We start from the raw sequence: 27129 nt of genomic DNA on the forward strand, positions 1-27129 counted from the left end.
TGTCTTCCATTGTGTGCTTCTGCAGCTAGAGACAGAGGGCTGGACCCAGCCAGTTTTTCTCCTGGTAAAAAAGGGAGGAGGGGGTCCCCTTTCATCACCAAAAAGGATCTGATGGGGATTGTGGGACTTGCATGGACAAGAGCTGTGTGTGAAGGGGGCTGTCATGAGGAGATTAATAGGGCAAGGTTGAGCGAAAAAGGCGGCCAAGTCCAACCCAGGTACCTTCTTGCCCTTTCCGGAGATCTGAAAGCGGATCCTACACACCCCTAGCCAGCCATAACCTCTCTTTCAGTAATCCTGCTTTCTCTTCCAGTAAACAAGCTTTGAAGGGTCTTGTATGGCTTCTAAAACCTGTCTGACCAGGGAAGACAATAAGACAAATGACAATAGGACAAATGTGTGCACACAGCCTGAAAAGCAACCCCCTCTCTCAAGTCAATTTGAGCGGTCTCCAAACCTGTTGTCTGTCTCCAGCCTAGGGACGGCTTCTCCTATCACCTGTGTCTCCCCTCCACCCCAAAATCTGGAAAACCAGCCTGAGCTTTGACAAACCTTGAATCACATTAAAGTCTGGTAGGAAAATGTTATCAATATTTTAACCATGATGAGCATAGTAGCAGTTCCTTTTTACATAGTACATTTCAATGCTTTTCTGGGTTGGCGTCGTCATCCAGGAAATCTACCTATTGCTGGAAAGGCACAGGAAGTGATATTTCCAAATTGGGCAAGTGTGTGAAGGGGTGTGTATGCACACTGGTTTGTTGGGGGTGGGGGAGGAAGGAACTGTCGTATTCCCAACTCATGGGCTGAATCACCCCGGTCTGCTTACGCCGCGTGCTCCTTTCCTTGAAGCGGGAGCGGATCTCCCTACCTGAATGGAAACTCCTTCAATGCTGCCTTTGTCCCCTGATCCGGGCCCCTTTCCCTCCCTCCCTTCCTCCTTGCAGAGCATGTGATTTCATCTCTTTTCATTTATTATTGATGCTGCCGTAACTCTAACCGCCTTCCTTCCATTGTTGTCAGCCCCCAGACGGAGCAAGGGAGGGCGCGATCGCAGCGGGACTTCGTAAGGCGGCCAGCGATAGCTCCCGGTGCTTCTCCAGTTGGGAGTGAGAGCTTCGCGTCCTGGACAGCATGGCCACCGGCCCCCTTGGTCTGTGTCTTCTGGCCACTGTGGCTTTGATCGTGGACGCCTCTGTCAGCAACTGGTGGAATTTGGTGCCTAGGAAAACAGTGCCCTACAAAGGTGAGTGAAGGGTCCGCTTTTATTTATTTTTTGCCCAGGCTATTACTGAGGGGCAGCGTGTCACGGGGTAAAAATGAAGTCCAAAAGATGACAGTTGTGCAAAACTGAGGAAAGGTGGGATGTTGGTTTTTATGTGCCGACTTTCTCTACCACTTAAGGGAGACTCAAACCGGCTTACAACCACCTTCCCTTCCCCACAACAGACACCCTGTGAGGTAGGTGGGGCGGAGAGAGCTCTTAATAGAACTGTAACTTGCCCAAGGTCACCCAGCTGGCTTCGTGTGTAGGAGTGGGGAAACCAATCCAGTTCACCAGATTAGCCTCTGCCGCGCATGTGGAGGAGTGGAGAATCAAACCTGGTTTTCCAGATCAGAGTCCACAACTCTAAACCCCCGGTGTTAACCACTACACCACACTGGTGTAGTGTTTCTGTCACTCACAGTTCCTTTGGATAAATGTGAGACCCGCTTTTCATCTGGGTCTCCTATTACCACCTACCCTCTTGGGACAGGGTTCCTATATGGTGTCATGAAAGTATTATAACCAAAATGATCAAGGATGTGGATTTCCTGAATGAACACAGTGCCACCTTCTTGCCAGTCAAGCTGAGCAGGTGTGTGCCATGGGTAGAAGTATGCCTTGCGACATGGCAAGTGCAGAAGACTGGAGTATAGGGAATGGCTCTTTGTCAGATGACGCTTCATACTAAGAACAACTCTGATGCTGGGGTTATAGCTGGAGAGATGTTTCCAAGGGTCTTATGGGAAGACCATTGATAATCTGGTACCCAGAAAAAAATGTCTGAAGTGGGTGATGTGAGGTTGTAGGCTACTTTTGTCTTTAATTGTGCTTTGAGGGCGCTGTAGAAATTTTGAACACATAATCATCATTTAAAATCTTAACATTCAAGACGTCTAAGCAGTAATCTTTTACAATTAAGTTTCTAGTTCTCCTGGTTTTGGCAATATGCTGGAGAATGTGATTGAAATAGATAGTGAAGCTACAGTGCAAAATCTCCTAGGGCATTCTGTTGCTGATTTTAAAAGTTACAGTTCTCTTACGCAGGAACTTCAAAGGGAGAATCTAACTCCAAATTGCTGAATTAATATTGATTAACAAATTCAAGACAATGTATCCTCTCCCTCCCACCCCCCTCGTAATAGGGACCCGGGATTCCTAACTTACTATGGCTGCTAATATTTTATGTATTCCACCCCTTACTGTTAATTGCTTCATCTATATGCCTTCTGTATCTCTCTGTGTCTGCTTATCTTACTTCATCCTGCACTAGGTTTTATGTTTTGCCTATCTAACAGTTAGGAGTGTCTCTCACCTACTCTGATTGCTCTTTGGATTGGAGCTTGTTTTGAGCCAGACTCTCTTTATAACATCTCTTCTACTCCTCCACCGTTCTGTTGTGCATCCATCAGAGTGATTTATATACACACCTCATGCATTTGATTATGTAAGCTCTGACTCACAAAAACCTATGCTGGAATAATTTTTTTAAGTTTTTTAAGGTGCCACTGGACTCCTCTGAGCTAATTTTCATACTTGCACCCAGATTTTTCAGGAGACCAATTAGATTATTATTATTTTTTTTAATCTGAGCACCTCTCTGAGTAAGTACCAAAACTACATTCACGTATTTTCATTAAAAGGCTCTGTTGGTTATGTTAATGATATTCAAAACAGCTGCAACCCTTGGGCAAATAATTTATTTTTCTTCCATAGCCCTCTGAGCTAAACTTTGCTCTCGTCTCTGCCCTGAGCCAAACGTCAGGGGAGACGGAGCGGGTGTCTCTGGCACCCAGGAACTGTGTGTTGTGTGGCGTCAGCCTGTAATCTCGCCCCCTGGTTCATTTGTTTTTTCTGTCTTTCTCCTTCGAGCTAGATGTTCATTAATTGCATTAGCAAGCTGGAACAGGGGCAGCATTGCTGGATCAGGAGGAAAGCACAGGGCAGCCAGGCAGTCTGAGGGGCAGGGTTCTGGACAAGCCAGGACAGAGCAAAGCAGTACAAGAAATCGGAGGTTTAAGGCTTAGCCAGGGGACCCTGAACAGGCGTGCTGGCCAGCCTGCTTCTCCCTCCTTTTGGAGCCAAAGGAAGGTGAACTACTTTGTGACTTCAGGTGAATGTGCTGGGCAGAATAGGATGGAGGAGCGGTTTTTGACAGACAGAAGTCCTGAAGGTCTGATGGAAGACTGGACCACCATGCTCTTTGCTGCCGGAGCTCTTTCTTTTACTTTCTACTCCTCTGAATATGGTCAGGCCTTGCTTTTCACAGTGGAGAGCTAGCTAACGATGCCAGATCTGGGAGAGAGTTCAAATCCCAACTCTGCCATAATTATTTAGGCCGGCTGTTCTCCTTAACTGTAGCTCTGAGGACTTGAATGGGCTCTCGTTTGGGGAGGATGAATTGCTGAACTGTTAACTTGGGGAAGATGAACAGGCGGCCTGTGATTCGGGTGGCCAAACTCTGGCTACTGGGTATAGTTGGAGAAAACATCAGGTTTTTCATCAGAGTCCTGCACCTGCCACCTCCCTTGTAGTAGGATGAGGGGAAAGGAGGCTGGGATGAGGAGGTGGCTGGCATTGCTACCCAGCTAGAATCTTACTGGCCTAACCAGAATTCTGTTGCCTGGGCTGCTTGCCAGAACTGGGAATAGAAAGCCAGGGGAAAAAATCCTGCCAAGCCGCTCTTGCTGTTTAGTGCACAGGTGTGTACTGTTGCAGCACACTTCTGTGCACTAAAACAGTGCATAAGGATAATGGGAGGAAGCAAAGTAGGCACGTAGCACGTGCCCTTGTGTTGGCACATGGCTTTCTGACCCATCATAAGAGGATGGTGGAGACCGCGGGTGACACTTTCCAGAGTGCACTTGGCCAGAATGTGTGTGTGTGTTGAGTCGCCCAGCTGCCACCGTGGTTGGCCAGTCAGCTCAGAGTGGATGCTCTCCCCTTCTCGACCCAGGAACTGCCAGCCACCCTTCCAGGCCACCTCTCAAGTGGCACTGTGTCTACACGGGACACTGCTGCTACAGGCAGGCAAGCTGAGAATGAAGTGCAGGGTACCAGGTTTCCATAGCACTTCCGGGCAGCCTCTAAAAAAACAAGGAAGCACTCCTTTTATAAAGGAAGGTCACTCCGCACATGCTCAGGGACACTTTTCCCTTGCTCTCTTTTTTTAAGCCTCAAACTCTTTCAGGGAAGGAAGAAAAAACACAACACATGCTTAAAGGAATCAGAATTTTGGAAACAACAATGGGTGGCAGCTGTATCAGTCTATAAATTCCCAAAGTAGCAGATTACCTTCTTAGGATCAGTGGGTTACTGGGCTGGGGAAGGGCTAGGGTAAGATACAGCAGTGGGGGAGGAGGAAGAGTTAAGGGAGCTGTAGCAGCAGACCTTCCAAGTTGCTTTTTGGGAGGAAGGGACGGGGGCGCATATGAAATTTTCCATGGATTCAGTTACAGAGGTTCAAATAGGCTTCAGTTAGACTGTATGAAGTTTCCCTGCATGGGGGTCTGTGCAGGAAGCTCTCGTTTGGCTGCTAGGAGGGCTCCCGGCAATTTCTCCTTCTTGACTTGCTGACTTTCATTTGTGGTGGAGCCTCTAAGGGCAGCAGGGGTGGCGAAGGCTCAGCTGGGTGTCCGGAGGCTCGGCATCGGTCTGGAGACTTCTTCAAGAAGCCAGTCCCTTTTATCTTTGCTTAGACTGTCAACAACAAGGTGGGGGGGGGAAGAGCAAGCAGAAGCACTGTGGTCTGGTGGAATTTTGGATGTGGGTTTGGCCCAGCCTTGCAAGAAGACGTTAATTAAGCTGGGAGTTGGGGCAGATGGTGTGGTTAATTAAATACGAAATCAGGAGGAGTGAGGCCAGGATGAGGACAGAAGCCGCTGGAGTTGAAAATACAATTGGCTGCTTTAAAAAACAAACACACACCCCCAAATCTGCATAGCTGGAGAACCCAGTTGATGGGTGGCATGGGAACACTTATTAGTACTTGAAGGGCTGTCATATAGAGGAGGGTGCTGAGTTGTTTTCTGTTGCCCCGGAAGGCCGGACCAGAACCAACGGGTTGAAATTAAATCAAAAGAATTTCTGTCTAGACATTAGGAAGAATTTTCTAGCAGAGTGGTTCCTCAGTGGAACAGGCTTCCTCGGAGGTGGTAAGCTCTCCTTCCCTGGAGGTTTTTAAGCAGAGGCTAGATGGCCATCTGTCAGCAATGCTAATTCTATGACCTTAGGCATATCATGAGAGGGAGGGCATCTTGGCCTTCTTCTGGGCATGTAGGGGTCACTGGGGGTGTGGGGGGGGGAGGTAGTTGTGAATTTCCTGCATTGTGCAGGGGGTTGGACTAGATGACCCTGTGGTCCCTTCCAACTCTGTAATTCTATGATTACATGGTGAGATCTGATGAGGATGAACGGCCTGCCTGGGTTTGTGTGTATTGCATAGGTCTTTGTGCACCCCACCAGGAGCAGAGGTGTCAGTTGGGTGGCATACGTGGTCAGCCCTGCTTGTCTGGTTTCATACTCAGAGCCACGTAGAGATCACACCTAGGAAAAGAGGCCCTGTAGCTACCACCCAGATGGCACAGGCAGTGGGACAGCAGTGTTGAGTAGTGAGCTCATCACTCCCAGGGGTTGTGAAGCCCAGATTCCACGGTGTCAACTTTGCTAACGAATTGCCATTTGGGGCTTCACGATGGAGCTTCCCCCCGCCCCATGAAGATGGTAAAATCGGCTGCAGAATTTCTCAGAAGATGGAAGCTGTTCGAGGGAGTGTTTTGGAGGCTTATGGTTTTTAATGCTGGATTTGTTTATGCCGCTTTGTAAAGCACGCCCTGTACGTTGCTGGCATATATTAAAAATAACAGCCAATAAATCTTTTTTTTCTTGGGCAAGACTCAGAAGGACGGAAGTGCGAGCGGCTTGTATTTCTTCCCTGCTCTGCTCGCTTCCACGGCATCTCTCTGATTTCTCTGCATTCCAACCAGGAAGATTAAAATATCAAATGTTGTTTTGTATGCCTTCTGCATCGGTTTTCAGCATTTTTGTGGTTGTTTTTACACAATTTTCTTCTTTTGCCGTCTTGGTGATAAGGAGGGGAGGATGCATGTTGATTTAAATTTGCTGATGACACCAAGTTTAAGAGGCATCAGAACAGATGAAGACTGGAAAATTACTCAGGGTGAAATTAAATGACCTCATGGACTGAAGTAACGGAGGCTGGGTGGAAAATAATAGGGCAGTGTGTCAGGAATGGAACTTGGGGGCTGGTAATAAGCACTTGAGCTGCAGGGGACTCATCAGCCAGAAATGACGGAACAGGAAAGGCTCTGGGGGTCTTAATCACAAGACGGCTCTCCTTCAACGCGGTGCGGCTACGGCTTGGGAATGTTCGGCATGGCGCTTCTAGTAGGATTCCAGAGGACTTCGCTGCAGAAAACCAAGAGATTTTGCCACTCCGAGCTGCAAAGAGGGGTTCCCCTGAGTCGTTCTCAGTGGCGTGGAGGACGTTCTTGGGTTTCAGGCAGCCCCACTAAGTTCACAAGGTCTTCCTTCCCTCCAGTATCTTCTGCAGGTTTTACTAAGAGGTGACCGTAGGAGGCAGAGAAGGTGAGTCTTCCTGCTTCTGGTGTGAAGGAGGGCCTGCAAATACTGTGTGGGGTCAGTGAGAGTTGATCAGTGCAATGATGTAAGCTGAGGGAAGTCTTTTGTGGACGCGGTTTGCTCTGGCCACACCCTTCCATCTTCGGCCATCCGCCCTTCTTGACAAGGAACAGGCCTGCAGCTGAAATAAGCGGGGGTCTTGTAGGACCTGATAGACCAGGGGTGAGGAACGTCAGGCCCGGGGGCCGTATAAGGCCCGCGAAATCATTTGGCCTGGCCCTTCATGGGTCCTGGCAGATCTCTAGCTCAGAAGGATGCTTCCCTGTCTGAATCTCTTGGACCCAGCCGGGGACGGCAGAGCTCAAAAGCAAGTCGCTCTACGTGGCAGTCACTCGGAGCCATCTCTAGTCACGCCTCTTGGCTAAATGTTTGACCAAATGTAGCAGGCTAATTTTTAAGTCGATTATTTTGTATGGCCCGCGAATGATGGTTGAAATATCCAAATGGCCCTTGGCGGGAAAAAGGTTCCCCACCCCTGTGATAGACCAACTAGTTTTTATTCTAGCATAAGCTTTCATGAATGGAACCCACTTTTTCTAGCCCAGAAAAGCTTATGCTATACTGAAAACATGTTGGTCATTAAAGTGACACAGGAGGACTCCTGCTTATATTTGCTGCAACTGCCTAACATGGCTGCCTTGCCCCTTTAAAATCCCAAGTGTGCACTAAAAGTCTGAGTATGTGCAGAGTGCCTTTCCTGTAGCATAGACTAACTCTAGTTCGTTGCTATATCCTTGGAGTTAAGGAGCAGGGCTTCCTCTCAGGGTTGACCCTAGGCATCGTGGGGGGTGGGTAGGAATTAAGAATCACCTGCACTTGCCTTGACAGCGGTCTATGAGCACAGTGCAAACATTATTTGAAACTGACGGTTCTACCTTACAGCAATATTGCTTTGCATAGCTATGATGCTGAGGCTCTGCGCCTGACCAGCTCTTGCTCACTTGTACCATTAAATGCCTGGCGTTCACGCATCATAGCAAAAACAGGGAAGTAGTAGTGAAAAGAGACGTCTGCTGGAAATTGCTCATGGCCTTGTAAAAGAACCGTACTACGATAATCGGATGTAAGTTAAAGCAGGGTCTCCAATCTTGCTGAACCTGGCTGTGGGCACTTCTGGGATTTTGAGAATCGGTAATGGGCACCGCAACAAAATGGCTACCGTGATGGGTGATACCAGTCACAAAATAGTTGCCACGCAGGCTGTGGCAAATTGCTAAACTTTGTGATGCTCTGAGAAATGGTAGGAGATTCTAAGCCAAGCATCCTCCGATGATGGAGGCAGCAGTTTCCAAATGGGTGCTCTACCGACATAAAAAATAATGCCTCTTGGGCTCTTGTGAAGCACCTCCTATGTCAATTAAGTGGAATACAGCCAGGATTGACTCTTTGCTTTGGGCAAGAAGCAAGTAGGCGCCAGGAAACAGGCTCCACATTGGCGATCTCGGGTCTGAAGGCATGTGATGTAGCCACTTTCTGAAGCTAAACAGGTCTGTGTCTGATCAGTGCCTGGATGGGAGGTCTCCTGAGAACCCTCTTCCTGTATGCCACTTTGAGTTCCACAATGGAAGAAAGGCAGGAAATAAATAACTGCCTATAATGCTAAATAAAACAAGAGTCCTGTGGCAAAAGCTTTATGCTGGAATAAACTTTGTTAGTCTGTAAAGTGCTGCTGCAGACCAACATGGGAGGGGCCATGGCTCAGTTTATAGAGCGTCTGCTTGGCATGCAGAAGGTCCCAGGTTCAATCCCCGGTATCTTCAGTTAAAGGGACTGGGCAAGTAGGTGATGTGAAAGACCTCTGCCTGAGACCCTGGAGAACCACTGCCAATCTGAATGGACCAAGGGTCTGATTCAGTATAAGGCAGCTTCATGTGTTCATGGCTACCCATACTACAACCTTATAACATTGTGCTTGATATAGTCCAAAAATTAAAATGTACGAAAAAGGCTCTTAGAACAAGATACTCCAAATGAAACAATGACTGTAGACTGTAGCCTGACTTTGGCATCCTTAAATTTTAAGGACAATTGTGTCATCATTCAGGGGTGTTGTTTTGTGTTTTGTTTGTATTCTGCGCATTACATGATCAGATTTGTATTTATACAGACTTCCTGCTGGGGCAGCTGGGCTGAGCGCCATGTTTCCTGGACTCTCCAGGAAAAATCCAAGAAATGTTCAAATTGGGGTGCTAAACAGCACCTCAACCCGGTCCTAAACAGTGGACTTGGGAAGCAGGAATTCCCTGCAGCCACTTATGCGGTTTGACCTCCAGAACTCTCCGAGGGAGGCTTTTAAGCCCCTCGGAAGTTTTGATGCCGGTCCCGAGGGCAAGAGGGAAAGTCATCGCCGGAACATTTCATGGGTGGTAATCAAGGTTCAGTCCTCCCCCTTCAATCACCATCTAAGAAAATTATCATCACCGTAACCTTATCATCCAACATCTGAGTAAGTTGCAAGAATTCTTTTGTCTTTACCTTGAAATTGAAGCTCTGGAAGATCGTAATAATCATCAATGCAATCTTCATCTCTGTCCAGAATATAAGTGACTTTGTTTCTTGAAAAAGAGTATAGTTGAATGGCAGGAGCCTTATCTACTCGATCTCCACTTTGGCATAACAAACGGGACGGTTGACAGACACTCTGGCTACCAATTAGAAGCCGAGGTGTTAAAAGGGGTGGGAGCGAATGGGCTAAATTCCTCTGGAAATGACGTCTTTCCGATTCATCATAGAAAACCATCGAGATTGAAAGGGAAAGATCATACAGGAAACCAAATCGCAGGGCTTGAAGTGCGTCTTTATTGTGCAACAGGCAACATATTCCTACTACTGGAAAACAAGACGGCCGAAGGTCCGCGATTTAAATAATGCCCAGCCCACCCCCTTCTTTTACAATCGAGCAGAGTGTCAATAAAACTTGATGGCCCTTTACAACAAAACTAATTGTTTTACAGCGGAGAGAAGAATTTGCAGTCATTTAATCCCGGGACCTGTATAATTGATGAATAGAACCACTACAAGGTTTTGGACCCTGCCAACATATTTAAAACAGCATTTCTTGGTATTGGTGAATTGTCAGAACTATTTTCAGAAATAAACATGGGAAAGGCCAACGAAAAAATACAGGAAATGTTAACAAGACACATGGATGCCTTTACAAAACAATATGAGCCACAATCTCAACGTCTGGCTCAGTTAACCAACATATTAACTAGTCTAACTCAAACTACCAACCAGACTAGTCAGAAATTGGACATTTTGGCAAGCGAAATTACAAATATGAAATCTCAAATATCTACAATGAAAACTGATATGGGAAAAATGGATACTTCAATTAAAAAGGCAATTGAAGAACAGAAAGATATTAAAAATAGATACTTCAAGGTAATCAAATTCAAGCTATACATTTCCAACAAGAAAACGTTATGGACCTACTGGCTATTATGGAGTTAAAATTAAGACAATCGAACGTACGTCTTCGCAATTTTCCAGAAGCAATGGGATGTACCAGAATAACTATCATAAAATCATTGGCTGACCTGATTCATATAAGTGAACAAGATCTGGATTATGCAATAAACAAAGTATATAGAATTCCTTTACCCACCAGTTTGGAGAAGACAAAGGCAAGAGATATTATGATTTCCTTTTATGATATAAGGATGAAAGATTATATTATGCAAACCCTCTATGATAATCCTTTGTCAATGAATGGAAATCCTTTTATCATTCTTAAGGATATCCCACGACATTTGATGATGAAGAGAAATATGTACAAAGAATTTACTGGGACATTGAAGAAGAATGGAATAAGATTCTGCTGGATCTTCCCACAGGGACTCACTTTTACCTACAAAGAGGTCAGATTTACTATCTCTTCACAGGAGGAGGTAAAAAACTTTTTGAAGAATTATGAAAAAGATCTAGCTGGCCTTAACCAGGAGCCACAACATCAACAAGAAGAGGAGAAAAAGGAGTTGGCCTCGACATCTGGACAAAAAAGACAGGACATCAAAAATAACAGAAGTGTTGGAAAAACAAAAATTCACAGCAAGAACAAAACTAAAAGGAAACATGCAGTTTATGGGTGATAGAGAGAAACAGAGGGCTAAACAGGGATTTAAATGATGATTAGGGAATTTTGTATTTACTGATCTAATCCTTTAATCTTAAGAACGGTTTTGAAATAAAATCTGTTACTATATATGAAATCAATAATAAACACGTACTAATTGTAAATGAATTGAATAATTTAGAATTAACTTAGTAATCAAGTTTGATGTATCTTTCTGGATTAGAACTTCTTTGCAAAAGAATAGATAAATTTATAGCAAGATGGAGGAAGGTGAGGGGGAAGTCTCTTATTTGAATATCTTTTCATTAATAGATGAATATGCTTTTCGATGATGCTGTTAAAGTTTTTTATTGTATGATTTATGAAATGAATGTGTTGTTGAAAAGTACCAAACAGTAAAATATTTTAAAAATAATAAAAAAATTATGAAAAAAAAAGATTTGTATTTATACACACGCGTGTACCCACATGCACACCCCAACAAGAGAAGGAAAGTGGTGGAGAGGATATGACCCCATTGGCAAGTACACAAAAAAAGCTGCGACTTCTTTCCCCTTTGTTCAACCATTTGGCAGTTATGTTTCTTTCAATAAAAACAGAATCCAAAATTACATTGTTGAATTATGTTGATGAGGCCATTTGTGCTAATGAAAAGTTAATCCAAAATATGTCGCTTCCCGCAAGGATGCGTCTCGCACAGCGATGGCAATTGCCCCCGATGGTTGAAAAAGACAGATTGGATTAATAAGCGATAGGATGTTATGATAACGGATAAGTTAATAAAACAAATCTGAATTCAATTTCGAGGAGAGAGGGGGAAAGCCAACTATGACAGATTATCTGGTGGCTCTTGATCAGGTACTTGGAGGATGATCAAAGAAACATTATAGGCTTGAATGTATTTAGGAGGATGCAAACTTCATGAGGCCTGGTCTGCACATGCAGCAGGATGGGGTAGTAAAAACCTGAGGTAGTAGAACGGACTGCACATGTTAAGGCTGCAAGTGGAGGATGCGTTTAAAAAAACAACAATCTTTTGCTACTAAAACCAGTGAGCACACTAAGAAGAAAGATGTAGTTCACCCAGCTTGCTGTACTAGTTTTCTGCTTGCAAGGACTTGAGGTCGTGTTACATGGGGCACCAGTCAAAAATATGATTGCAGTTTAAAGAGAGAGAGAGTCCCTTCTGGTATCTCTGGTCATGAATCCAGTGATGCTGCATTTCATAACAAATTAGGGGGGGTCAAAAAAAAAAGGAAGATGGATTAGACATCCAGGATGCTGCTGTCACTACTCCTTGGGTATCCAAAACCCTTTCACTGAGATGAGCATCCCTTACGACTGACCCAGTTAGACCAACTACCATTCCTCTGCTGAGTCATGCTGGAAAGCCCTTGCTCACCTTACACCGTGCTGTGTTCTGGTAACCCCTATTGAGGGGAACATTCATTATGCTCACTGATTGCACTCCTACCCATAGTTATGGGTCAGTGGCAGGTTCTGCTGGCTTGTGGATCACAGGTGTAGCAGTAAGGGCCTCTGCTCACTGGAATGTCAGCTTCTGAGTGTAACCCTATTTGTGCTGGAGCACTTGGGCTTAGAGCTAGTCACTGAATTCATGTTGTGTTTGCTAGAGCTTCAGCATATTGCAGAGGCATATTGCATTTTCTTCAATAATGGTGGAAGTTAAAGGACACAGCCCATTATCACACTGTGCATTCTGGCCTAGGATTCAGAGGGGCACAGATGGGGGCTGTTCTACTTTTGAGCAGCTTGAATGGCCTTTGGAAGAGAGCAACGCCATTTGTGAGATGCGTGTTCAGATAGATGGAGCTTATTTATTGGTTGCATTTACATCCCGCCTTTATTCCTCCATGGGATGCACAAAATTTCCTATAGGTCTTCTATCCAGGCACTGACCTGACCACATGCAAACCTGGTAAGCTTCAGCAAGTTGGCCGGATCATATCCCGTGTGGCATGGAGGGAATCTGTAGCTACTGAGACAGGAGCTGTTTTCGTGGACTTCTGTAGGAGTCAGTCTGATGCAGCAGGAATGACTTGCTAGACCACCTTTTCTCTCAAGGCTTTGGTTTTCTTTGAGGGATAAAAGAGAGAACAACAGAATGTGTGCTAAACAGATGGGGTGGGGTGCACTTCCTTAATGGGAGAGGAGGCCTGTCTTCACACATTCATTGATTCCTTTACACTCAGTGACTGGCTGCAGAATGTAAGAAGAGTCTTTATTGAAAAGCACCAAGTCAGATGTGTCATGAAAGTTCCATCCATGACATTAAATCTCTGATGGCCGCCATTCACACAAGCAAGTTATCAATGGATAAAAAGTACACGATGAGAGGTGTGAATAGTGATAGGTGGGTCTTGTGCATTCAGATGGCTACTTGATCCACACTGCTGGGATTTATTTCTATTCAGAATATCTGCATTCCGCCTCTCCAGATAAACTGCTCAAGGCGGCTCCGAGCACCCTAGCAAATAAAGCAACAAAACAAAAATGTAAGTAGTAGCCCAGTGAAAGTAACCCAACCAACAGTAAAAGAATCGTCCCAATCCGGCAGCCCATAAAAACCAACAGTATACCCATAATAAAACCACATAAAAGCAAGCCAACCATAAAACAGCATAGTGGTAATAAAACAACATAGAAGTGAGCCGAGCCAATATAAAACAAGGTGGCGCGCAGGCCATAAAATCCATGCAAAATATTAAGGTAGTCAGCTAAAAGGTGGGATAAAATTCAGTTAAAAGCTTGGTTCCACATAAATGCTACCAGGCAAACATTGAAGAGGGTTGCGTTCTGAAGATGGAGTGCCACTAATGAGAAAGCCTTGCAGCCTGTCTCTGTTCTGTCATCAGGGACAAGACAGCTGGGCTTGAGAAGAGGACCTTAACTGGCAGGCTGGTTAGAACAGGAGCAGCAATGATAACCTGGCCACCATGTTTGGTACTAACTGAAGCGTCTGAACAGTGTTCGGAGGCAGTCCACATAGAGCTCACTGAGAGAATCTAACCTGGATGTGATCACAGCATGGATCTCTCTGGCCAAACTGGGTTTCTGGAGAAACAGCCATAGCTGGTATATCAGCAGAAGCTGATAAAAAGGCACTGCACATGAGGGAGGAGACTTGAGCCTCTGTCCGTAGGCCAGGCTCCGGCAACACCCCCAAGAAAATAATTCCCTCTCTGCTCCCGTGACCTTCCCTTGCAATCTGATGCTGTTTACTTTGAAAAGCAGTCTTGGTTTGGCTTGCTACTGATGCCTGGTCCTCCAGTAGCATCAATTTCTGCTGTTTGCTTGCAGAGCTGGGGTGAGGTAGCAGTGGAGGGTCAGACCTGGGAAGTTCTCTCTTCAGATCTCACCTCTGTTGTGCATTCCCTTGGGTGACCTTGTGCAAACGGAATACATGAAGCTGCCTTATACTGAATCAGACCCTTGGTCCATCAAAGTCACTCAACTGGACGCGGCTCTCCAAGGTCTCAGGCAGAGGTCTTTCACATCACCTACTTGCCTAGTCCCTTCAACTGGGGATGCCGGGGATTGAACCTGGGACTTTCTGCATGCCAAGAAGAGGCTCTACCACTGAGCCACAGCCCCTCCTCTGCTATTCTCTCAGCCTTGAGTCTCCCTGTGGATAGCATGAGGGATAATATTAGCCTTAGGTACAGGCCTTCTTTAAGAATTAATATACATGAAGTGCTTTGTGCAATGAAAAGCATTGTATATTTTGTTAAGTTATTAGCACACTGTAAGGTTCGGGTGATGAGACTCTACTGTGTAACAAAACTTAATGCAGGGTGTATGCCCCACAAGTGTCTTGTTTTTTTTTTTGCAAGACCACAGTTGCATCATGAATAAAGGAATGTTGTTCCTACCCGATATGTTTTTAGAAAAGCTGCAAACAAGTTTCTAGATCTCATGGTTGATAAGAAATTAAAACAGGTAAAAACAACAGGGATTGCAGTGGGTAGAGGAAAGGACTTCCATCTTGCTGTGTTCCTTCCAGTGCTTATTCTCCAGCACTTGTGCACCTCTGCTGTATCTTGATCCCCTCTGGCTGTTGTTGGCAGTTATATTTTGCAGTTGGGGCAGTGTCTTGAATGTAGCCTAAGTGCTAGAGTTTTGACAAAACTTATCAGTTCTGCATGATAGATGCTACTTTTCCTAGATGAAATAGCTAAAGCACCTGATTTTCTTCGAGGTGAACCTACAAAAAGTGTTTCTTCCCCACCCCATTGGCTCTTCCCATTGTTGTACAGGAAAGCCCCGTCCCAGGCTTATATTCAGCCTCTCGTGCTTGGAGGTGTCCCCCCTCCCGTCTTGGCTTTGGTCTGGGCTGCTGCAGGCATTCCTCAGAGTGTGTGGTCCTGTTGGGTTGCCCTGGGCTGCCTTGGCTCTCCTGAGACGATTGCTGGCATTGGCACAAACACCTGACAATGATCTCATTCTCTGTTTGCCTCTGACGGGGCTCCCCACGGCCCTTCTTTTTCTGCCGGTAGTGCTGCTTTCCCCTATGTCACACTTTGCCATAGGGATGGGGGCAGCACCTGGCAATGGCTTCCCTCCCCTGTGGCCGGTTGTTCTATTCTGGGCCCAAGCATGTCAGGCAGCATGGATCCTTTGTGTGCAGCTGATGACTTACTCTGTGGTTGTTAGAGATTGCATTTGTCTTTCTGCTGTAGAATTTGGTCTGTTTCAGAGATTCGCAGGTTTCATTTAAATGAAGGGGGAAAAACAGTTTCTAGTTCTTATTATTCTATGTGAACCCCAGACTTTATTGAACAAACCTGAAGCTGCCTTATACTGAATCAGACCCTTGGTCTATCAAGGTCAGTATTGTCTACTCAGACCGGCAGCGGCTCTCCAGGGTCTCAGGCGGAGGTCTTTCAAATCACCTACTTGCCTGGTCCTTTCAACTGGAGATGCCGGGGATTGAACATGGGACCTTCTGCAAGCCAAGCAGATGCTCTACCACTGAGCCATGGCCCCTCCCCAAATTCTCTTGCCTCCAAATAACTTTTTCCCCTTTTGCTTTTACTATTCCGCTGGACTCAGTACAGCATAGCTAACTAGGCACCGGTGGAGCCAGTTTTGATAAATGCTTATGTGGTTTGCGTCCACAATCAAATTGTCTGATAAGGGCAGCTCAGGGTAAACATGCAGATGGTGGCTTTTCTGACTATGAAATGTTCAACCTCCACGTGCAGTTCAACACATAGTTTTGAGCTTCTGCCACAGATGTTTTGTGCCCTCCACCTCTTGCTTCTTGCACACTCTGCCAGGTCTTAATAGCTACCTGCAATTTTTTAGGTGTACCAGATGGTATCCGGCCATACACATTGGACAGGAGGAGGGTGATCGGTGTGGAGTGATTGCTTGCTTGCTTGCTTGTCAGGGACAGATCACTACCTGGAAATGTTTCAGTTTAAATTACCTCTGGATCTCTGCTTGGGGGAAGGGGTGGTCTGATTGCATTACCTGTCCTTGGAGACGGATGGATCCAAATGATTTCCCGATGGCCCTGGGGGAAATTTTCTGTTGTTATTGCTGGCAGTTCTGATTGATTCTTGGGAACTTGAGACCTGATCTGGGCAGTTGGGAGGGGCCGTGGCTCAGTGGTAGAGCCTCTGCTTGGCATGCAGAAGATCCCAGGTTCAGTCCCTGGCATCTCCAGTTAAAGGGACTAGGCAAGTAGGGGATGTGAAAGACCTCGCCTGAGACCCTGGAGAGCTGCTGCCAGTCTGGGTAGGCAATACTCACTTTGATGGACCAAGGGTCTGATTCAGTGTAAGGCAGCTTCATGAGTTCACATGATTATGCCTAAGCCATCTCCTCCATTTGGTTGAGCCCAGTTGGCTCCATGGTTTACCAAGGAGCTTGCGGGGAGGGTAGAATGGGTAAAATTGCTCCTCTCTGTTCTTACCTGGACTCTACATTACAGGTAACGACCAGAACTGCTTCTCTGAAACTAGTCTTCAGTTGTCTTGTTGCTATGGTATCTTTTATGCAGCCTGAGGATGCAGATGGAGTCCTTGGAGACCTGAAGCCTGCGACTGGCGGGTTTGGCTGTTGCTTGCCTTAACTTCTTGGAGCTGCTGGAATGAGATTGGCTTACTGGGTAGTCAGCAGAGGTGCATGATGCTTCCTCTAGTGAAGGTGTGGGCCTCATGGCCTAAAGGAGGCCTTAACAAAACCTCTTTTTAAAGAAACCATCTTTGGGTTCCACCTATTTGAACTGCTAGCAGCTGGTGTCGAATATACTGTATCTGGGCAAGGGGCTAGAGTAGATATAGCAGCCAACATCCCGGTATTCCTAGATAATACCATCTGACTTTTGGCTAGGATTTAAGACTAAGACTTGTTGCCTTCATGGACGAACTGTGCTGGGAAATGGAGAGGGTGCCTGTTTGGTTCTCTTGGACCTCTCAGAACCATTAATCATGGCATCAGAAGTCCTGTTCACAAGTTACAGTGATTGCACATACAATCTGTGTACAGGGTTACACTTGATTTTCCTTCATACACGTGTTGAATAATTCTCATATAACATCAAAGCATGTAGAGCTGAATGTATAATATTTATCCAGGTAGTGCTTTCCTGGTTTCAGTGGTAAACAGCCGTGCGTTGGCTCCTCCTTTCAAACAGATGGATGCATGTACATACAGGATGGTGCACACGTTCACTGTAGCATGTGAACAGGGCTATAGCTGCTGTTGATTAGGGGAGCTGGGTGTGCGTGTGTACAGCCTGTTTGGGATATGTTTTGGGTCACTGTGCATCTTGAGACTGTACTCCCCCCACCTTAAAAATTAGGTTTGCAGCTGGGGAAGGCCTCTCTTGAAGCTGGAGATGCTGGAGATGCACCTCCTTTTTACCATTTTAGTTTGTCCTGTCACTCATGCCCTTTCCTGTGCAAGAAGAGGCTGGCTACTGTCGCTTAAGGCTTGGAAGCATTCTGGTTAGAGAACCATAGTGGGTGTATTTGGAAACAGTTGATTCAAAAGGCTTGAGGAATGAAGTGTAGAACTCCATCATGCCATCTGGTTGGGTTTCTGGTTCGAAATATCCAGTCCTGATTGTGATCTGTAAAACCCTAAGTGGTCTGGGATTGGAAAACCTTGCAGTCTGTTATGAACACATGAAGCTGCCTTATACTGAATCAGACCCTTCTTCCATCAAAGTCAGTATTGTCTACTCATACCAGCAGTGGTTCTCCAAGGACTCAGGCAGGGGTCTTTCACATCACCTACTTGCCTAGTCCCTTTAACTGGAGATGCCGGGGACTGAACCTGGGACCTTTGGCATGCCAAGCAGATGCTCCGCCACTGAGCCACAGCCCTTCCTTATACAGAGGTACTTGGTCACTCACTGGAGCACTGGAGGGTCTGCTCTGTGTCCCCTGCCACCTGAGATTTGGCAGGTAGTTGTACGAGTTGGGGGTCTTTTCAGTAGTGGCACCTTGGCTTTTTAATGCCTTCCCAAGAGTCATCTGCTTGACTCAGTCACTGCTTCTTTCTTCGTTCTTCTTCGCAGTCAGTGAAAATTCCATTTTGGAAGGCTGGTGGGATAATTGGGAGCTGAATAATGTCCAGAGATTGTTGATTGTGCCGCTTTGGTGCTCCTTTAGTGTTGTGCCTTCTTTTGTTACTTTTGATCTTATCAAAATTTTGTTTTTATTACTGACAGGCACTTGGGGGGTTCCTGGTGGACTTAAATGTGGAATACAAATAAGTAACATAAATACGAAGTTAAACTCTTTGGGGCAGTGCGGAGTCACATAAAGGTTACATGCTTGGAACTGCTTTTATACGGAGTCAGACGGTTGGTCCATCTAGCTCAGTACTGTCTACTCTGACCAGCATCAACTGTCAAGGATCTTGGGGCAGAGAAAGGTCTTTCTGCAGCACATTTTGGATCCCTTCAGCTGGAGATGCCAAGAATTAAACCTGGGACCTTCTGCAGGGAAAAAGCATCTGCTCTTCCCCCGGACTATGACCCCTTGCCTTGAGGAAACCTGGAACAACCCTGTTGACGGCTCTGTGTTTTAATTTCTCCCTATAGTTCTTTTTATTGAGTCAATGGTGGTGGTAGATTAGCAAACTCTTGAGCTGCCCGGGATTACTTTGTGCAAGAGCTTTCCAGGTGTGGTAGCCTTGGGTTCCTTCCCTCCTCTTGGTTAGAGGGCAGGAGACGCCCCAAAATGCAGAGGGAGAGGTTCCAGAAAAGTATTATTTTAGTAGGTGGGGTGCAAGAGCGCTGGAGTAGCTTCTTGTTTCCCGCAGGCCTCGTGGGCAAAGGGCAAGGCCTGCCTGCTGTCTCTTTCACTCCTCCTTGCTTTTGGGCATTGGGAGGGTGGAGCTGGGCACCCAGCCTGGCTCTGAATGGGTGCACGTTGCTTTAATCCCTTCCCCTCCAGTGGTGCATGTCAGCACATTCTGCTGATTCACAGCAAAGCCGCTGATTATAGGGCCGGGCTCTGTAATTGCCTGGCTCTAGTATTTAGCTGAATGAGACCAATCCCGCCAGCTCCGCTGCAGAGACCTTTTAAAGAATCTGAAATGCCCGAGTTGGCAGAATGGGCTTGCTGAGTTTATGCCATGTGGGTCAGCTGTAGGGGGCACGGGGGGGGGGCGGGCATTTTTTTCCATTAGAGGTCACTAGCGGTCTGGCATGAGTCTTTGCAACGCTCTTCAGGATATTTTCACATGACTTCACTGAAAATATTTATCCTGGTAAGGCAGAAAATGTGGGGAAAGTGCGTTTTAGGACTTAAGTTATCAGGCTGTGTTCTGGGGAACCCTGCGATTCTTTGGGGTTCTGTGATGAGACAGATGAGCTCCCTTGAGAGGAGGCTTGCCCTCTGTCGAGCTCTCTGGAAACTCACAACCGTAGAGGGCCATTGGGTGTATGTGTTGTGTGCTCTGTTCATAATGATTTTGCCTAGCAGACCTCTAAGCTGCACCCCATGTGAACTGACGGTGTGTCCCAGAGTTTTGTAGTGTGCCTCGCCTATCCCGTCCCAGTGTATTCTCAGTTCAAATGTAGGAACTTCCTTGCTGGATCAAACCAGAGGTCCTTCCTGGTCCAGCAGGGATCAACTAAATGTCTTTGGGAAGGTTCCAAGAAGGTCACGAAGGTAACAGCCACCTCCTGTTTTTTCGTTGGTAGCCTCGGGTATTCAGAGCCATATTGTCCCTAGACGTGGAGGTTCCGTTTAATTAACGGGCTTAATAGGGCTATTGGTAGCCAGCCACATCTTATGAATTTGTCTAATCCTTTTTTTAAAAAAACCATCTGAGCTTGTGGCTATTGTCACATCCTGGATTAGTAAATTCCACAATACATATGTTATGTGTAGGAAATGCGTCCGTTTGAATCTGTGCAGAATGCTTGGCAGCAGTATGCAAGTAGTCTGTGAAGGGACCACACAGAAACGGGCTGTGACATTTGTGTGATGTGAGAAGGGGCCTTGGTAGCCTGAGGCAAGCTCTTCTCTTTCACATCTGCAGTATAGAGATGATAATACTGACCCACCTTATGAGCTGATACAAAAAACCACTGAGGGATTCTATGTAAAACATTTTTAACACTGAAAAGTGATATATAAATGCTCTGGAGGTGGTAAGCTCTCCTTCCCTGGATGTTTTTAAGACAAGGTTAGGTGGCCATCTGTCAGCAATGCTGATTCTATGACCTTAAGCGGATGATGAGAGGGAGGGCATCTTGGCCATCTTACGGGCATGGAGTAGCGGTCACTGGGGGTGTGACGGGGGGGGGTAGTTGTGAATTTCCTGCATTGTGCAGGGGGTTGGACTAGATGACCCTGGTGGTCCCTTCCAACTTTATGATTCTATGAACTGTAACAAGAATTTTGGGGGGCAGCAAGGAATAGCTGGAAGGGTAGACAATAGGGAATTTTCACCTGGCCCAGCCCAAATCATTTCCTCCAGGATACCATAAACTCTGGGGGAGGGGGTTTGAGCAGACAAATTTCCCAATCTCCCTGTTCACTTTCCCTCTTCTTTTTAACTGATGCTCAACTGTCCTGGACATTCTATGGGCAATGAGGATGCTAAGTCCTCATTGGGCCACTTTAGGGGGTTTCTTGTATCTTTTTTAAATTAAGAAAGGATTATTTTTCTGGCCATCTAGGAAGTGCCGACCTTGGCTGTGGGCAGCCCCATTAGCTGTCTTCATCGTAAGCACTTGGGCATGCAGTTTTCTGTTGGAGAGAGTATTAGGTGCGCAAACCGTACAGAACGAGCGTATTCCGAACAGACCTATACTATAAATGTGTAGTTAAGTTGTTGCTGTACTGTAGTACTATATATGATAAATACCATTGATTCCTAGATGCTGACACATTGTGTTCCTAGCTGTCCGCTCAATCAGGAATTAGATACGTTTTCCAGCCCTGAAATTCAATTCTCTTAGAAACCTCGAAATCTGCCCTTGTATATCTTGTCATATTTTATGAAATACTGTTTGTAATTGAATTTGAGGCTGTGCTTGGTGTGAGGCCCAGGCAAGTGAAATCAAGAAAATCCTTGTCTGTTTGGGCCCCTGGGCTGAATTAACGTGATGTGTTTATAGCCCCGTTCTTATTCGCGGGTGCCAAGGGCAAGAAGGGTAGGTGAAACGCAAGCGGCGCAGGGTGAGCTCCTGTCCTCACATCCAAGGGAGTTTGAGAGCAGAGTTTTTAATTTCTAAAACAAGAAACGCCAGGATTCATGCTCTTTTCATTGATAGCCTTCCCCCTTGTCTTAGATGTATGGCTTGTAGTTGTTCGGTAAAAAGAGAATGTTCAGGGACGCTCTTCTTTAAATTATTATTAAATATTATATTAAATTATCTTCTTTAAATTATTATTATTAAATTATTACTGGCACAGTTTTTTAAGCACTGTCCAGGAGGACTGTCCTTTGCAGATTTCTGTTGCACAGTTAGCAGGTTTCCTCTGTTGGGCAAAGAATGCTTGGGGCATAGGCTGAAGGTAGGGATGCCAGGTGCCCGCTGGTGGCGGGCAAACCCCCAGCAAATTTGCCCCTCTGCCCTCCGACCACCTGAGGGTCGGCAGGCAAACGTGCACGCGTGCGTCACTTCCGGTTTAGAACCAGAAGTTCTGCCTCGCGAGGGGCCGCTTTACCACTCAGAGGTAGAAGCTCCCTTGCGAGGCGGCACTCCCGGTTCTAAACCGGAAGTGGCGCGCATGCATTGACGCACGCGCACACTTTCACGCTACAGCCTCCCACCAGAGGAGGAGAAGGACCTGGCAACCCTAGCTGAAGGCCTGGGCCTTCCTACTGAACTGATAGACAGGCTGGTGAGCGTATCTTTGGCAGACCTTTTTAGCTTGCAGCAGAATTTTATTTATATGCAACTTTTTTTGTATAAAAACGCCAGAGCAGCAATATTTATTTAGATATTTATACCCTGCCTTTCTGCCCAGTGGGGACCCACAAAATGTGCAATACAAAATACTAATTCAAACAGAGCAATCTGCTTGGGTAAATAGTAAAAAACTTTGTTATGTTCAAATATAAGTATATTGGTGTAAAATTATAAGTATAGGTGTACTTGTGTTGCAAATTTTGTTTCAAGGTATAAGTATATTTATGTTGCAAATTTTGTTTTAAAGCAGCAGGGTTTGAATCAGAGAGACTAAAAGTAGCGGGCAAGATTCTCCTGTAAATAGCAAGATAAAAAGCAGCAGGCTTCTGATGAAGCTGATGTGAAGCAAGGATAAAATCGCAAAACCTTTGTATAGTTTGCATTGTTTGGACAGAAGTACTTTAAATATTAAACGTTTATATGAAGAACTGTATACCGTAGTTTGCGTTGTTTGGACATACGTATTTCAGATATTATAAATCACCTTTTTGAAATTATATAATTTGTCACATTCAGCTGTATAGTGGCATTTTTTTCCTGTATACATGTGCAATGGGGACCCACAGCAGCTTACAAAATAATTCTTCCCTCCTCCATTTTATCCTCACAACAACCCTGTGATTGGCCCAAGATCACTCAGTGAGCTTCTGTGGTGGAGTGGGGATTTGAATCTGGGTCTCCCAGATCCTACTCTGACTCTCTAATCACCACATGACACTGACTATCTATAACTTCAGTGTGATTCAGATACCTGCCATGGGCACAACCTGGACCAGGTTGGACTTGGCAGCTTGGATGTCTCCCTTGCCTTTTAAGATGGGCCTCAGTTGTCGTGTAATTTATTACCAGCTACTAAAAAGTGTTAAGTTTTATGCCCAGGAGGGAAAGCTGCATGGGATAGCCTGATCTCATCAGATCTCGGAAGCTTAGCAGGATCGGTACTTGGAAGGGAAGACCACCAAGGAAGACTCTGCAGAGGAAGGCAATGGCAAAGCACCTCTCCTCCTCCCTTACCTTGAAAGCCCCTTGCTGGGGTGACTGTAAGTTGGTTGCAACTTGACGACACATATGTACGTGTGTGTGTGAAGTGCCGTCAAGTCGCAGCCGACTTACAGCAACCCAGTAGGGATTTCAAGGCAAGAGACTAACAGAGGTGGTTTGCCATTGCCTGCCTCTGCATAGCGACCCTGGTATTCCTTGGTGGTCTCTCTTCCAAGTACTAACCAGGGCCGACCCTGCTTAGCTTCTGAGATCTGACGAGATCAGGCTAGCCTGGACCATTCAGGTCCTGGACATATGTACATACAGGTGAGTTTTATGTCATATTTTCCCTTAAGTATGTTATGTTATATGATGACTTTACCATGTGTATGGTAAGGTGGAAACCTGTTTTCCATCATGGCCTATGGGACACATGCACTGTGTGTAGGTTTCCTTTGGCAGTCTCCTTGGATATCCTGATATTGACAAGACTCAGGCCTGCTTACTTTCAGCAAGGTAACTGCATTGCACAGCCTTCAGCCAGAAGCGGGACAGTGCTGTACAATTACAGCCTCCTAAGTCCATTGAAATCAGTGGGCGTAGAAAGGTAAAACTCTGCTTAGGGTGGTGCTATTATTGTATTTGAATGTAGTGCGTGAAAAGCCAGATACCCTCTTCCTTAGGGCCGACAACAAGCCATGACATTTGGATACCTGTGGAAAGACCTCTCACAGTTTCTTTTATGCTTCATACTATCCAAGGAAGGTGGTGAAGAAAAGGAACATCTAGATATGAGCCATGGCACAAGGTGCCTTTAAAAAACAAAAAAAACAACTCTTCCACAACCTCAGTTTTATAATTTTCCCAGTTGTTTTTCCTCTGCCCCTATTTTCCAGTGAGGGAAAGAGCAGCTTGGCAAGGAGGGCATTGTAATCAGGAAAACAGTGCCGGGGGAAAGGGGTTAAATCCACTTTGGGTGTTGAAAAGGCCAGTCACAGCACTGTGCTTGCAGAATAGTTCTGCTCTCAGCTTCTCCCCGAGCAGATTTACGCTGGGACTCTTGAGCCTCTTGTGTCCCACTCGATGCCTCTTCCTAGAGAGTCAGGGAGGCTTCCTTCCCTTAAGTTATACCCTTCCTCCTCCTCCTGGCCCTGGTGAGGGAGAAGGGCTGATTGAAACCAGACTTTTCTGTGCTTTTGATCAGCCAGTTAAGTTTGTGGCGGCTTCTGCACAGCTCCAGGGTCTAATTTGTCCCAGATGCTGACCCTAGCAGAGTCTTTGGGTGCCGGGCAACTTGCAGATTCTGGAGTGGGAGCTCGGAGAAGCTGTGAGCCCTTCAAACTTGTAGGGAAACAGTTAAGGGGCTAGGCCAGGGAGGTAGTACAAGCTGTTGCTGGGGATGGGGGCGGGGAAACTCCTGGGATGGAGCATCTGATATGGAACTGGCTGCTGGACATGAGCAACGCCCTCTCTGCTAAGTAAACCCCGCTGGACAGTTGCATTTTTGGGCAACCTAGGCGTTAAGAGGAGGAAACAATCCTTCTCACTGTTAGAACAGTTTGGCATGGGGTAACGTATGCTTGAATTGCCCCATTACCACTGATGAGTAATAGAAAATCAATTCTGGTCCTTGATAGGAAACCTTCATTCCTGTTTTGTCTTTGGGGGAGAATTTGGGGTGCTTTTTAAAGAAATGTTTTCAAGGTGCAGAAGGCTTCAGGGTCCTCTCCCAGGTCTGTAGAAGCTAAAGCTTTAAAGCGAGGGGATCATTTGTATTGACATGATCTCAGGGCGTGTTCTCAAGGCACATGATAGAGCCACCTTGCTGAAGCTGAGCATGTCTGTTTCTGGTCAGCACATGAATGGGAAACTGCCTGGGAATCTTGTGTATGTCATTATTGTTAGGAAGAACATTGTTCTCCTTTGCTTCCTGCAAGGAGCTCTGGGTAGTATACATTGCTCTCTTGCTCCATTTTGTCCTTACAACAACCCTGTGAGGTAGTGACTGGCCTAAGATCATGCTGTGATGTTTGTAAATTCGCACACCAGAATGCAAAGTGCCAATGCACTGCTGTTCCATATCCTCCTCGACCAGTAATTGCCTAAGTAGCAAATGTTGCTGAATGTGTTAGAGCTGCAGTTATTCTATAATAAATACAACCAGATCCATTTGGAGATTAAGCTTTCTATTAAACATTTTTTAAGAAAAAGGAAGCGGTTGCGGTCAGCTTGCTAACCCATCCTGCTTCAGAAACCAGAGCAGAACTGCAGAGTAAATGAGTCCAGAAGGCAGAGAAGAGACTTCAGCGGCATGTGATCATGAAAGAAGAGAGGAGGAGGGGTTCAGGCGGTAACTGCTAATGTGAAAATGGACTGTTACAAATACATAGATGTCTCCCCGAGAACGTGGAATGGAGTGAGAAAATTTGCCTAGGCAGACAATGGCATCCATATCCCTGGAGAGTGTTTAGAAAATGTTTGGTGTATCTTGTCAAAAGGATGGAAGTAGGGTTGCCAGCTCCAGCATGGGAAATACCTGAAGATTTGGGGGGAGAGGAGAGCTCAGTGGGGATGTGATGCCATAGAGTCCGCTCTCTGAAGCTGCCATTTTCTCCAGGGAAACTGATGTCCATAGTCTGGAGATCAGCTTTAATTTCAGGAGGACCGCAGGCCCCATTTTGAGGTTGGTAGTCATAGTTGGCAGTTGGAAGCAAAGGATTCTGGTGGGATGGCTTAGTCGGCCGAGGATGGCAGTTGGAAGCAAAGTCAACCAAATAGATGTGCTAGGGATACTTTGGGTGTAGATGTCATGTCTCGGAGTAGGAACAGAGATTCAGATCGTTTTCCTATGCAGACTTGGAGAACTTTGCTGCTGGCCCAAAAGCAAAATGTAAGGTTTACTGCTTTTTATCTGGCTGACCTCTCTCCCCTTGTGGTTAACTCAACATACAGAGTTAGGGTCTAACTAGAGGAGATAATCACACATCATTTGACTTCTAAAGGCAAATTATAGTGAGGGGGGTGAAGTTTGGATCAGAGCCAGTCAGGGAGGGAAGGGGGGCTTAAAAACTCTCCGCCACTGTATGGTTTCACTTATTAACGCCCCCCCCAGCTGTTGTTAGCCCTTTAAAGATGGAGGAAAGATATGCAACTGTCTTCTTTGTTTAGAACACTGGTTCCCAACCGGGGGTCCGCGAGAACTAAATTAAGGTCCACGAAACAAAGTTATAAACCCATAATAAATTAATATTTTCAATTAAAAGTTCTCTATTATGAAAATATATATTCAGATATTATTCTAAGTTTAATGTTTAACTAACAGTTATGATTAAAGTTTATTTTCAAATTCTCAGAATTTTTATTTTGAACCTTAGGGTCCCTGCACCGAAAGTCCTAGTGGTCCCTGGTCAAAAAAAGGTTGGGAACCACTGGTTTAGAAGGCTGTAACAGCATAGGGAACCTAATTTCATTTGTGCCAGAACCAAGAGAGTTAAGAAGAGTTGGTTTTTATACTCTGATTTTCTCTACCTTTAAGGCGTCTCAAACTGACTTACAATGACCTTCCCTTCCTCTCCCTACAACATACACCTTGTGAGGTAGGTGGGGCTGAGAGAGTTCTGAGAGAACTGAGACTAGCCCAAGGTCAGCCAGCGTGTGTAGGAGTGGGACAAACAACCCAGTTCACCAGATTAGAATCCACCACTCATGCGGGAATCAAACCTGGCTCTCCAGATTAGA

At 45.8% G+C, this 27129-nt stretch overlaps 1 protein-coding gene across 1 annotated transcript in view; it reads left to right on the forward strand.

Annotated features, from left to right (window-relative positions):
- Positions 1–1112: 1112 nt before the first annotated feature.
- Positions 1113–27129, forward strand: part of SEMA4C (semaphorin 4C) — a 51417-nt gene continuing 25400 nt past the window's right edge. The window contains exon 1 of the mRNA XM_056860530.1: positions 1113–1246. Within this exon, the coding sequence (XP_056716508.1) occupies positions 1135–1246 (112 nt within the window). The 5' untranslated portion in view covers positions 1113–1134. The remainder of the gene's footprint in view (positions 1247–27129) is intronic.

This window comes from Euleptes europaea, chromosome 14 (assembly GCF_029931775.1).
Source record: "Euleptes europaea isolate rEulEur1 chromosome 14, rEulEur1.hap1, whole genome shotgun sequence".
Taxonomy (NCBI): domain Eukaryota; kingdom Metazoa; phylum Chordata; class Lepidosauria; order Squamata; family Sphaerodactylidae; genus Euleptes; species Euleptes europaea.